At 39.3% G+C, this 13,601-nt stretch overlaps 1 protein-coding gene across 1 annotated transcript; it reads left to right on the forward strand.

Annotated features, from left to right (window-relative positions):
- Positions 1–221: 221 nt before the first annotated feature.
- On the forward strand, positions 222–1,190 carry LOC117500288 (olfactory receptor 52D1-like). Its single transcript, XM_034153104.1, has one exon. The coding sequence runs from the start codon at positions 222–224 to the stop codon at positions 1,188–1,190; it is 969 nt and encodes a 322-aa protein (XP_034008995.1).
- The last annotated feature ends 12,411 nt before the right edge of the window (positions 1,191–13,601 follow it).

The raw sequence follows: 13,601 nt of genomic DNA on the forward strand, positions 1-13,601 counted from the left end.
ACACTGTGTGGAGGGGGCACACAGGTGAGGGCAGACTCAGGGTGTGTGTGTGTGTGTGTTTTGCAGTCAACTCAGAATCTTTAGAGGATACTGTATGTCAGCAATGAAATTGTTCAAAGTTTGTGATTTAAAGTCAAATGCTATATAAAACCTTATTGTTTGGTTTTTTGAACAATTAATATTGTGTTAGATTTCACCACTCTTTCTTTTCAGATTGAAACATGGATAACACGACAGCCCTAACATTCACAATGACTGCATACACTGCCATGGAAAACTACAAACACGGGCTGTTTGCTGTGTTCCTCCTAGTGTATTTCATGATTATCACTTTGAATTCCTTGCTCATCACTATAATACATAAAGAAAAAGAGTTGCATCAACCCATGAATATGTTCACGTGCATGTTATCCATCAATGAAATGTATGGCAGCACTGCATTGTTACCTGTGATTATGGCTATGCTCATATCTGAGATGCATGAGATATCTGTGAAGTGGTGTATGGCTCAGGTTTATTTCCTACACACATATGCAAGTGCTGAGTTTTGCATTTTAGCCTTGATGGGATACGACAGATATGCTGCCATCTGTTGCCCCCTGCGTTACCACAGCATCATGTCTTATTCAAAGATATGCAAGCTTGTTGCATTAGCAAGTCTGTACCCTCTCATTGTGTTCGGATGTTTTTACTCACTAACCATACAGCTCAGTTTCTGTGGAAAAGTAATTCCAAAATTATACTGTGTGAACATGGAACTGGTTAAAAATGCATGTTCAAATGGTAACACATCGTTCATAAGCACTGTGGGACTTGTACTTATTCTGGTTTTTGTTGTGCCTCAGGTAGTGATGATTGTTTTCTCTTATGCATACATTTCAAGAGAGTGTAAGAAATTACCCAGAGAGTCCCAGATAACTGCTCTTAAAACTTGTATTCCACATTTATTATCTCTGCTAAACTACACCATCGGTTCTTTGTTTGAAATTATCCAAACTAGATTTAACATGAGTCATGTTTCTGTTGAGATGAGGATCTTCCTCTCATTATACTTTATCATTATTCCACCTATTGCCAACCCAGTGCTGTATGGACTGGGCACTCAAATAATAAGAGTTCATATACTGAAACTGTTTGTTAAAAATAGGATAGTTCCAAGACATTTAGTAAAGGCAATAGTTGCAGCTTAAATACAGACTAAAAGGTTTTACGTTGTAGTGACATATGTTATTAATGTAGTGACATTGCAGTCAAAACTCTTAAATTGTATAGAACAAAAACATTTATTTGTAATGCTTTTTATCAAGTGGTTAATCTTTTAAGGTAACCTGGGTTCCCTCAACTGTTAATGTTGTTTATTTTGCCATCTGTATTTATTTGCATTGTGCTGAAAATGAAGTTATTCTACATATCCTGTCATTCAAATCAGTGGTTCAAATTTGGAAGTGGAAAACAAAAAGGCTCATTTTAAGGACTTGAATATGATACTCTTCTCAGATTTGATGATATAAGTTGCTTTCGTGTTAACTCATATTTATGGTAGTTAACACCTAAGTGTATAATAAGTATATGAACAATGTAGAGTATATAATATTTTACTGTTAAAGATTGCATTTTAGTCATTACTGACCCTGTTGTATTTTTTATAAAATAATCATTTTCAAAAGGAAGAATTTCAGACTTAACAAAGGAATTGCTTGTAATTTGTTGTGCTGCATTTATATGTACATTGTAATTCTGCATTGTAAAAAAATTAAAGAATATATAAATATAAATAGTTTTGTGGTATTGTTTTATCATAATTAAAGCCAACACATGAATATAAGTTTCAAGAGGAAATATAAGATTATTTAGTATTTATTGTACATTGTGTATTTTGTAGAGCAGCCAAGTGTTTAATAAACCCTCTTATGAGTATATTTAGGATGACCTGTGACATAATATTTGCCAAACTGCTGTTTTAATCATTTAGATCACATTTATTAATCATTTAGATCACATTTATACACATTTAAGTGTCAAACCGGTAAACCTTTTTTTTTTTTAGCACAATGCTTGCTTTTTATGCTTTATGCTTTTGATACTTATTAATATATTATTATAATATTATCTTTACCTCATGAACCGAACATAGTTGCATCATTTTGCAATAATTTGCAAAACCTAAAAACACTATCAAGCATTAAGGTCTAGGAAGTTTAACACATTATGATACTGCACTGTACAGTAAGTATCCAACCCAGTCTCACGGCATTTCGTGTTATAGTCACGACATTTAATCTATTGATTCGTGTTCACCAACACGATTTTCCCCTTTTTTTCGTGTCACACAGAACGATTTTAAAAGCAATGTATTTCTATTGGTAGTATGTTTCGTGCCTGCACCACGTCTTTTTGTCCGGTCGGGTCTTGGAAGACCGGAAGCTGTGGGGTTCATAAAAACATGTTCTTACTCAATATCAAGCCACGATTATTGTTTTTTATTTTAAATCGAAAAATGTCGGACTTTTTTTGCTGTCCGCAAGGAAAATAAATGGAGTCACCCAAGAAGAGTCCAAGTCAAGTCCGAGTCACAAGTCTTCATGTATTAATCTTCGTGGATATATGTGTTGAAATGTAGTTGCTCCTCTACATTGCTTTTATCCTGTCATACTAATGTGTCTATTGAACTGCTGTGAAGCCAGTTTGGCTACAATTCTTGTAATAGGTGCTATACAAATATAAAGCTTATTACTAATATTAATATTATTATTAGGGTCTGAGACCAGAGGTCGGCGAAGACCCTATTGTAATCGCTCGCGCAGCGAAACACACCCAAAACAGGGAAAACGACCGGCAAAAGCTCATAAAAATGGGCCTAAATCATGATAGCCCGCGCTCCTAAAGTGACGTGGGCAAAGCCCCCGCAACATAATGTGAAAACTCACCAAATGTTGCACGCGTGTCAGAAGTGGTGAAAATTGCGATGTGCAATTGGTTCCGTAACTTTACGTTGCATTGGCCACGCCCACTTCCGGTTATAACATAAAGCCCGCCACTTTAACTTTCACGTAAACGAACGAAACTCGCTACGCATATCTAGGGTGCGGAGACGAACCAAAAAGCCTCTTGGAGGGGTATAAAATAACGTACAGGAAGTCGGCCATTTTGCATTTGGCGTTGGAAAAACGCGATTTATCCTCCATACTTTAACTATCTCCTCCTAGTAGGGATGTTAAGATTCACCGATTCGCATCGGTGCACCGGCATAAACGTTCAAGATGCGAGTGCACCGGTTGAAAGAGTGCACATCGGCTACAGTTTGGGTTGAACTCGCGATGCATCGATGGTCAGTGTATGTTTTGGGTCAGTGTATGTTTTGGTCATTGGATTTTCTTTTCACAAATGGAAATTCAAAAACAAAAAACGACTGGATATTTGATTTTCGTTTTCAAATTGAAAAACCAAAATTGAAATACAAGGCGTTTTTCTTTATCACGGTCAAAAAGGGATTTACTAAACTTAAAAAACGGGATGATTTTCATTTTCATTTTCTACTTCTCAAAACAAAAAATAAAATCACTAGAAAACAGAAACAAAAAGAAAACCCGTTTTTTCATATTCTGCTACCGGAAGTTGTCTTTCAAAATAAGAGCGCAGATGAGGACGGTCAATCCGTGTATCTCCGGTCCATTTGTTTTCACAACGAAAACAGCCAAGACACATATTGAGCCCAGAAAATGAATGTTATTAAGGGCTGTAAATATAATAGGCCTATGTCTAAAATGGACAACATTGTTAGGAGATTTAAACTATACAGCGATTCTGCACTGCGGTCAACTCAGCCGTCTCTCGAGTTTGTTATAATTTTTTCTGCCATTAGTTCTTCGTGAGATCGATCCTGTTGGACTCAGTAGGCTAGTAGTGAAACTACTCCCACAAGTACTATGAAGTACTTACTGTGTACTTTTTGAGTAATCCTCTATCAATGTCCCCTCCTGAGAACAAGAATGCATGTTTCTCTGCTATTTGAATCAGCGTTAAAACACCTTTCTTCATGAGACTGATATTGTTGGACAGAGTATTTTAAGAGGATAGGTAGACATGATATCAGCAATAGGCCTACTTCCAGTCAGTAGTCCGGCAGCAGCATTTTTACCCCTTGGAAAGTCTTGCCCGCTATTTAAATTGACTTTGATTGAAGTTAATAACAATATTGATATTATATAGATATAGCATATTTGATGCAGTCTTTCTGAACACTTTTACAATAAAATACTGCAAATGAAGAATATTTGTAATGTTCTGCACAGATAGTGCATTAACTTGAATTTGAAAACACGTGGCAGCTTTATTAATACAGCAGATGAAAAGATTTGTGGAAGGATACATTCTTCATGGGCTTCAATGGCTCTCTAGATAAAGGGCGTTTTATGGTTGCTTGTATTATCCCCAGATAGGGGTTTGGTTAAATAACTAGTGACATTTTAATAAATATTGCAAAAAAGGGCTCCAAAAAAGGCATATATCCTGGCCGGCTTAGCCAGCGTGTATTTTTTCAAGCACCACAAGATTCATAGTTTATAAAGTACAATTCTGGGCCATTGATTGTGTCATTTCTCCAAACTCATACAGTCAAAATGGCTGTTTTTGAAGCCTTAAAATGGTGCAGGAAGAGGACTTTACATTGTATTATACTTAAAGACAGGACTATTCAGTTAAGAGAAGAGAAAAAAGGAAAGAAAACTGTTATAATGGGTGATGTAACATTAATGGCAGACATAATATGAGGTCCTTGGCACACATTTTGTGATCATGGGGCATCACCCTTACAGCATCAGGACAATATCATATGGAGTCAGACACTGGAAGTGTGCTGGAGGTGTTGACTGGGACTGATGGAAGGATGAGGCTGATGAGACTGAAGAATCTGCGAGGAACGAATTAGCGGCTGAGAAATAGTTATATATTAAAAGACAGCAGGCAACCAGAGTGACAGAGTGTGTTACTTTGCTGAAGGATATTACTACTAACAATACATTGAAGTAATTTTACTGTGTACTTTTTGAGAAATCCTCTGTCAAAGTCCCCTGGGGGGGGGGGGGGGGGGGGGGTACACTGTGAACCTCTGTCGCCTGTCAGCGCAACTTACATGATGCCGTTTAAAACCATAGACTATATAAAGTTTAAAACACATAATAATAAAGGGCGGTGCCGGCCGTCAGCGAACCGAGCCGGCCTTTCTCCGCATCTGATTCATGTCATTAATCAGATTTTAGAAAAGCGTTTTAGCCAATCAAAATGAAATATGCGGGACATCGTCTCAATTTGCGGGACGCACCAAAAGTCGTGAAAATGCTGTGCACAAAGCGGGACATCTGGTCACCCAGACGGCTGAGTTGACCGCAGTGCAGAATCGCTGTACAGTATAGTTTAAATCTCCTAACAATGTTGTCCATTTTAGAAATAGGCCTATTATATTTACAGCCCTCTATAACATTCATTTTCTGGGCTCAAAGTGTGTCTTGGCCGTTTTCATTGTGATCGCTAAATTCCCCTTGTTTATAATAATCACAGTTCCTTCAACAGGATACTGTAGTGATTCAAAGTGTGATTTTAGCATAGCCTACGAGTGCTTTTGTTTTGAAATCACTTCCGTGAGTTTCGTCTGCGCTCTTATTTTGTAAGGTAACTTCCGGTAGCAGAATATGAAAAAACGGGGGGTTTTTTTGTTTCTGTTTTCTAGTGATTTTATTTTTTGTTTTGAGAAGTAGAAAATGAAAATCATCCCGTTTTTTAAGTTTAGTAAATCCCTTTTTGACCGTGATAAAGAAAAACGCCTTGTATTTCAATTTTGGTTTTTCAATTTGAAAACGAAAATCAAATATCCAGTCGTTTTTTGTTTTTGAATTTCCATTTGTGAAAAGAAAATCCAATGACCAAAACATACACTGACCATCGATTGTAGCGTCTTTGCATCGGTAAAAAAACGATTCATTCATATAATATCCTCTCATCCTGTCAGCACTCAGCAGAGACGATCTTTGATCTTTGCTTCGCACTACGGAGGCCGAGAGTCTCAGTTATCAACGCACATGGAAGTCGAGGAGAAAGAGAAACACAGCGCACCGAAAGATACCTACAAATCAAACGTTTGGCAACACTTCGGATTTTTCAAGAAAGACGGTCAACTTGAAAAATCGCTTGCAAATTGTAAACGATGCCGTGCCGCTTTAAAGTACACAAGTAGTATGAGGAACTTGAGGAGGCGACATGGGGTCTGCGGCTGAAAATAAAAACCTGAAAGTTAGACATATGAGTTAAATCACTCAGTGAGGTGTTATGTCAGAGAGAGTGGTGTTTAGTTTACAACAGCCTGTGACTGCCAATAATAGTTTAATGGCGCATTTCCACTACACGGTCGGCCTCGGCCACACTCGGTACAGCTCGGTACGGCTTGGCCGCGTTGGGCCTTAACAGGGCCGACTCACTTCATGCTGCACTTCCATTACAGTTTAGGAACTGGGGTAGTTACTATATACTATAATAACGCAGTGTAGGCGGAGCCGTGACGTCATCTTCAATGAGAAATCCAGAAACACAACACAGCCGTTAGCTGTGAGCACTCAGAGCTCACAGCTCCTTATATATGTTCAGAAACTCGACAAAAGTTAAACAAGTACACACCACAGACTGCCTGTGTCATGGTGAATACAGTCGCTGCTTTATTTATGTCTGTATAGGCCGTTGTTGTGAGTGTGGACGGTCGGGGCATATACTGCGTTAGCTTAGCCAATCTCCATCTAGAAAAACACGAATTTTAAAAGGTTTTTCGCCTGCCGTCTGTCTGCAGACTTGACAAAGCATTAATTCATGGTTTTTACTAACCGGTATCAGTATGTTGTTACTTCGGCATCATTTTGAAACGTGTATTACAATTAAATCACGGTCAAATATGTCCATCTTGTTGTAGTTCTAGCCCTCTTGCCAGCGCTCCTCTCTCTAGTTTAGCATACTCAGCCCGACTCAGCCCTGTTTGTTGGCCCCGATAGAACCACAATTTTCTAGGGCCAGAAAAGAGGGGAAAAAGTGGCCCCGCGCCGAGCCGCGCCGGAACGAGGCCTAGTGGAAGCACAACCAAAAAAGGGGACGGCACGACACGGCACGCTTAAAGCGAGCTACGCGCTGCAATGGAAATGCGCCATTAATGTCTTCCTTACAATTGTAAGCAGTTATGAAATACCAGTTTGTGAAAGGTTATTTGTATTCTTTATTGTTCATATAGAAACCACACCACTGCTTTCTGCTCACTGGTGAGTTAGCCTATGAATGAGTGTTAAGCACATCAGGCTGGCAGTTGTATGGGCATTGCACTATGGTAGTTGTTATTTGCACATTGATAATCATGGGCAATGCATCCTTAAATTGTTTAACTGTGAGGTGTTATACAATTGTACTGTACTCTGGAGAGTTTTTTAAGGTAAAAATGGTAAAAAAGAAACAGCATGATGGGATGCGCAGTACTAGTAGAGAGAACCAAATATGTAAAGCACTTTTTTGTTAATTTATGATTTGCTGCATATAAGGAATAAAACAAAAAATCCTCTGTCGTACCATATTGAAGTATCATTATTTTGCATTGTGTTGAATCGCATCGTATCGCCCCGAATCGCATAATGTTGAATCAAATCGTATCGAACTGTATCGCAACAGGGGTGAATCGTATCGTATCGCATTGCCTGGTGTTTCAAATGTATCGTTAATGTATCGTATCGTTGCCAACGTATCGAGATGCGCATCGCATCGGCCTCAGTGATGGAGATGCACATCCCTACCTCCTAGGGACTTTATCCGAACGACTCCAAATTTGTCGGGTAGCGTCTCGAGACATGGGCGACAAAACGATATCACGGAACTTTTTTTCTTTCGCACGGCGTGATTTCGCGCCAAAGTTCGCGTTCGCTCGATGCTAGGCAGCGTTTTTATCGTTTTAATGCCTTGAAGACCACTTTTGACCAGACAACGACACAGGTAAGCCATGTTAGCGTTTTTAGCTACCTAGCGCCACATGTTTTGATGTCTGTTTTTGTTTATAAAGTCGCGAGTTCTTATCATGGAGTGATGATGTAGGTACCGATTGATTCTGTGTCTTCTCACAATGCTAGTCGATATGTTGGACATGCAGTAAAGATAAATAATAAGGGTGTTATGAGTGAGTTTCTTTGCAAAACGCTGTTAGCATCTTTTCGCTCGTGGCTAATTCATAGGCCCAGCGCTAGCTTTGTGGGTTTAAAAAAAAAAAAAAGAAAAGATCAGTCAGCTGAGTTTCTTCCCGTTACATGGATATAAAACATTAATAGTTTATTGAATATTAAGATGCCCTCAGACGCTGTTTCCTGCAGATGACGCGTTTTTCCCCCCGGTGCGGTGTAGAAGAGGTTAATAACCTGTGAAGGGGGCAGATGTAATCTCTGCGATCAGGGAGGATTCTCAGAGTGTTTACATGAGTGGATTTGAGCAGGAATAACACCATGCCAGGGCCTTAGTTTAAAAAGACACTGGGTATGTGAGTTGGCACAACTTTTTAAACTGTAGGTTGAATGGAGGCCTACACCTGTTAGTATAAACAAAGCCTTACTCCTTGAAAATAAGAAAATAATGCGGTCTACTTTGAAAGCAAAGCTAGATACACATATTTTACAGTGGAATTCTTCACAAACACAACCACACTCAGAAAAACAAGAAATTACAGTAATTGAGTTCAAATCTAGCAGTCTACAGAAAGACTAATTTTGCAGTTTTGTATTATTGCTGGTCACTGTGGTACAGTTTGTGTTCTTTTTCAAAATAAGAATTTTTTCTTTGTTACAAGTCTGGTTGGTTAGTTTTTGTTTGTTCACTTTTATTCAGTTAAGTTAAGTTGTCAGGGCCCATTTAGTTAGAGCAGAAATAAATGCCTTTGTTCCTTTTTGGCCTATTACAAGTACAATGCAAGGGTATTTAATAAATGTTGTATGATCCTGTAAAACATTTTTTTAAAGGCAAGGCAAGGCAAGGCAAGGCAAGGCAAGGCAAGGCAAGTTTATTTATATAGCACCTTTCAACACAAGGTAATTCAAAGTGCTTTACAAAAATGGAAGACATTTTAAAAATGGCATTTAAAATCAGTCAAAAAATACATGGATAAAAGTTAAAAATTACAGTGCAGTTTAAGATGTGAATAGTTCAATTAAAAGCAGCGGCAAAAAGAAAAGTCTTCAGCCTGGATTTAAAAGTAGTCAGAGTTGCAGCGGACCTGCAGGTTTCTGGGAGTTTGTTCCAGATATTTGGAGCATAATAACTGAATGCTGCTTCTCCATGTTTAGTTCTGACTCTGGGGACAGAAAGCTGACCAGTCCCTGAAGACCTGAGAGTTCTGGATGGTTCATAATTTAGCAGTAGGTCAGACATGTATTTTGGGCCTAAACCATTCAAAGCTTTATAAACCAGCAACAATATTTTGAAATCTATTCTTTGACACACAGGAAGCCAGTGTAAGGACTTTAGAACAGGAGTGATGTGATCCACTTTCTTAGTGTTAGTGAGGACTCGAGCAGCGGCGTTCTGAATTAGCTGCAGCTTTCTAATAGATTTTTTAGTGAGGCCTGTAAAGACACCATTGCAGTAGTCGAGTCTACTGAAGATAAAAGCATGGACAAGTTTTTCCAAATCCTGCTGTGACATTAGTCCTTTAATCCTAGATATGTTCTTTAGGTGATAGTAGGCTGATTTAGTAACTGTTTTAATGTGACTGTTGAAACTCAGGTCAGAGTCCATGACTACACCTAGATTTCTGGCTTTATCTGTTGTTTTGAACATTGCAGACTGAAGCTCAGCGCTAAGTTTTATACGTTCTGCCTTGGCTCCAAAAACCATTACCTCAGTTTTATCTTTGTTTAATTGGAGAAAGTTCTGACACATCCAGTCATTGATTTGTTCAATGCACTTACTCAGTGTTTGAATTGGAGCATAATCTCCTGGTGAAATTGTTACGTAAATTTGTGTGTCATCCGCATAGCTATGGTAACTTATTTTGTTGTTTTTCATTATCTGAGCCAGTGGTAGCATGTAGATGTTAAAGAGAAGAGGCCCCAAGATGGAGCCTTGAGGTACCCCACATGTCATATTTGTCAACTCAGATGTGTATTTACCTATAGAAACAAAGTTTTTTCTGTCCTTTAAGTAGGACTCAAACCAATTTAGAACTGTTGCCGAAAGTCCCACCCAGTTTTCTAGTCGGTCTAGTAATATGTTGTGGTCAACAGTGTCAAACGCAGCACTGAGATCTAATAATACTAACACTGAAGTTCTGCCACTGTCTGTGTTTAAGTGGATGTCATTGAAGACCTTTACAAGAGCAGTCTCAGTGCTGTGGTTTGGACGAAATCCTGACTGGAACACATCCAAACAGTTATTTAAATGCAAGAAGTTACTCAACTGTTGAAATACAACTTTTTCAATGATTTTACCTAGAAATGGCAGGTTTGATATTGGCCTGTAATTGTTCATTACTGAGGCATCTAGATTATTCTTTTTTAAGAGCGGTTTAATGACTGCAGTTTTCAGGGCCTCTGGAAAAATACCTGAGTGAAGAGATGTGTTTACTATATGAAGTAGATCTGAGGCCATGCAAGGAAAAACATCTTTGAAAAATCCTGTTGGAATAATATCAAGGCAGCAGGAGGAGGATTTCAGAAGTTGAATAATGTCCTCTAAGTTTTTACCATTAATCTGATGGAATTGTGTCATGGTGTTTGAATTGATATTAGGTGGACATAGGGACAAAACATTTGCTGTACCTGATGTAGAGGCACTGACTGCTTGTCTAATTTTCTGAATTTTGTCAGTGAAGAAGGAGGCAAAATCATTGCACGCCCTGGTGGATAGAAATTCAGAGGCTACTGACACTGGGGGGTTAGTTAGTCTGTCGACGGTAGGTAATGATGTCAGAGAAGAAAGACTGTCGTGCGTTTTTCAATTCCAAATTATAAAGGCCAAGTCTCTCTTTATAGATTTCAAAGTGAACCTGGAGATTTGTTTTTCGCCACCTACGTTCAGCTTTTCGACACTCTCTTTTTTCTGTTCTCACGGTCATGGCCTTTCTCCATGGAGATATTTTCTTGCTAATCACTTCCTTTACCTTAGTTGGAGCAATGGTATCTATAACATTTTTAATTTTTGAATTAAAATGATCTACTAGCTCATTTACTGAGATGTTAGCAGGGGCAAGTGTGGATGAAAAATTATGAGTAAACATTTCCCTAGTATTTTCTGTTAAATATCGCTTTGTGGTTACCTCTTTCTGAACATTTTTGTGAACAGAAATAGAGCTCTCAAAGAAAACACAGGAATGATCAGAGAGTGCAACATCAGTCACCACAACCTTTGAGATATTCAGACCCTTTGAGATAATTAAGTCCAGAGTGTGCCCCTTATTGTGCGTGGGCTCCGCCACATGCTGAGTCAGTCCATAGTTATCAAGAACACAAAACAGTTCTTTAGCCCCTCTGTCCTGGGGGTTGTCAACATGGATGTTAAAATCACCAACAATGACTAAACGGTCAAAGTCAATACACACTATAGACAGCAGTTCAGTAAAATCATCAAAAAAGCTTGCACAGTATTTGGGTGGTCTATAGATATTTAGGAACAGAGCTCGAGAGGAGCATTTCAGCTGAAGGGCCACATATTCAAAAGAAGCAAAGTCCCCATAAGATGTCTTCCTGCATTGAATGGAATCATTGAACAAAATAGCAACTCCACCCCCTTTCTTATGCATTCTTTCCTGACTCATAAAACTAAAGTTGGGAGGGGTTGATTCGATAAGAACAGCTGCACTGTTATTTTGTTCAATCCAAGTTTCCGTTAAAAACATAAAATCGAGATTGTGCTCAGTGATAAAATCATTGATTAAAAATGTTTTTCCTGCCAAAGACCTGACATTTAATAAAGCTAGTTTAAGTTTGTTAAATACACTATCAGTAAAAAATGTTGTGACAAGCTGTGGCTGACATGGAATCACTGCTAAATTTGATAACCTCACACAAACGTTTGAGCACTTCCTGTTTCTAAGCTGATTTACCGCTCTTAATCTATTACCTATCAACACAGATATCGGCAAAGCTACTGGCAGGCAGGGCCCCGGCATGTGCTGGAAAGAGTTGAGAGTGCCATATGCCCTTGAGCCCGGACCCAGCACATATCAGTAAAAGTTTGTTGCGTTTTGTACACACACATCCTTATCAGGCTTCGGAGACTGCAGATGCTTTCTTGAAGGGATGGGAGGTGGTTGACGTAGGCACGGTGATGAAGACGGGGGAGATGGTGCGCGTCTCTGCTTCTGTGATTTTGGTGGGCGTTGTGGAAGGGCGGGGGTAAAGGAGATGCTGCCAGGGGGGGGAGGTGGTTGACGTAGGCTTGTCTTCGGTGATTTTGGTGGGCGTCGTTGAGGGGCGGGGGTAAAGGACATGCTGCCAACCCTGCATCTCGCCTTCATGCGGTCATCGAACTCCAGGGGGGAGGGCGAGGGTGAAAGGGTGAGCGGAGAGTAGAGAGAGCTGGGGGATGAATGAAGAGTATCCTCAAAGGCGTTGACAGGGGGGGTGACGGGCAGTGGAGACTCCTCCATTTGTGTCATAGGTCTCCCATAATCAGAACATTCCTCAGGCGGGTGCAGTGATACTTCTTCAGGGTTTTCTGCGCAATGTGTTGTGTCTTTCTCCTGTTTTGATTCCTCTTGCCGCTTGTCCTTGGCAGAGGGAACAGATTGCTGACGCAGGCAGTTGAATATGTTAGAGATAAACAATTTCACTCCTGACTTGTTCAGGCAAACTCCATCTGCCTTAAAAAGATGTCTGCGATCCCAGAAAAAGTTAAAATTGTCAATAAATGGACAGAATGGTCAGTGCAGGCAGCTGAAAGCCACATGTTCAATGCAAACAGTCTGCTGAATCTCTCCACTCCTCTTCTGACTGGCGGTAGAGGGCCACTGATGAACACCTCCGCATTTAGAGAGCTGACAGTTTCCAACAGACATTTAAAGTCTTCTTTCAGCGCTTCTGACTGTTGTTTCACAACATCATTTGTTCCAATATGTAGTACCACATTCTTCACAGTCGGATGTTCAGCCCCAATATGCAGGATCTTCTCAGCCAAGTCGGAGACCATATCCTTGGGAAAACAGAGTACTTTGGTGTTGTTCTTACTACACAGACCTTTTACATCTCTTACAGCAGAGTCACCCACAATCAGAGTTTCAGGCCCAGTCGTTAGCTTTCCCTCTAGCCTTTTACTTTTGGAGTAGCTATTGGTCCTTACCCTGCTGTGTGAAGAGGACAAAGGTTTCCGTTAAGTCAACATAGAGTTAAGTTCTGTTTGGATTATTGTTTTAGAACAAGTACCTTTACTCAAGTACTGTACTTAAGTACAATTTTGAGATACTTTTACATTACTTGAGTATTTTAATGTTTTGCTTTGTATTTCTACTTTCTACTAAATCATGTACTTTTATTCCAGTACATTTATTTAGTACCTTTAGTTACTTTGCAGATTTTGATTAATAATGTGAAATATAATCAACACTT

Source organism: Trematomus bernacchii, unplaced genomic scaffold, assembly GCF_902827165.1.
Source record: "Trematomus bernacchii unplaced genomic scaffold, fTreBer1.1, whole genome shotgun sequence".
NCBI classification, from domain to species: domain Eukaryota; kingdom Metazoa; phylum Chordata; class Actinopteri; order Perciformes; family Nototheniidae; genus Trematomus; species Trematomus bernacchii.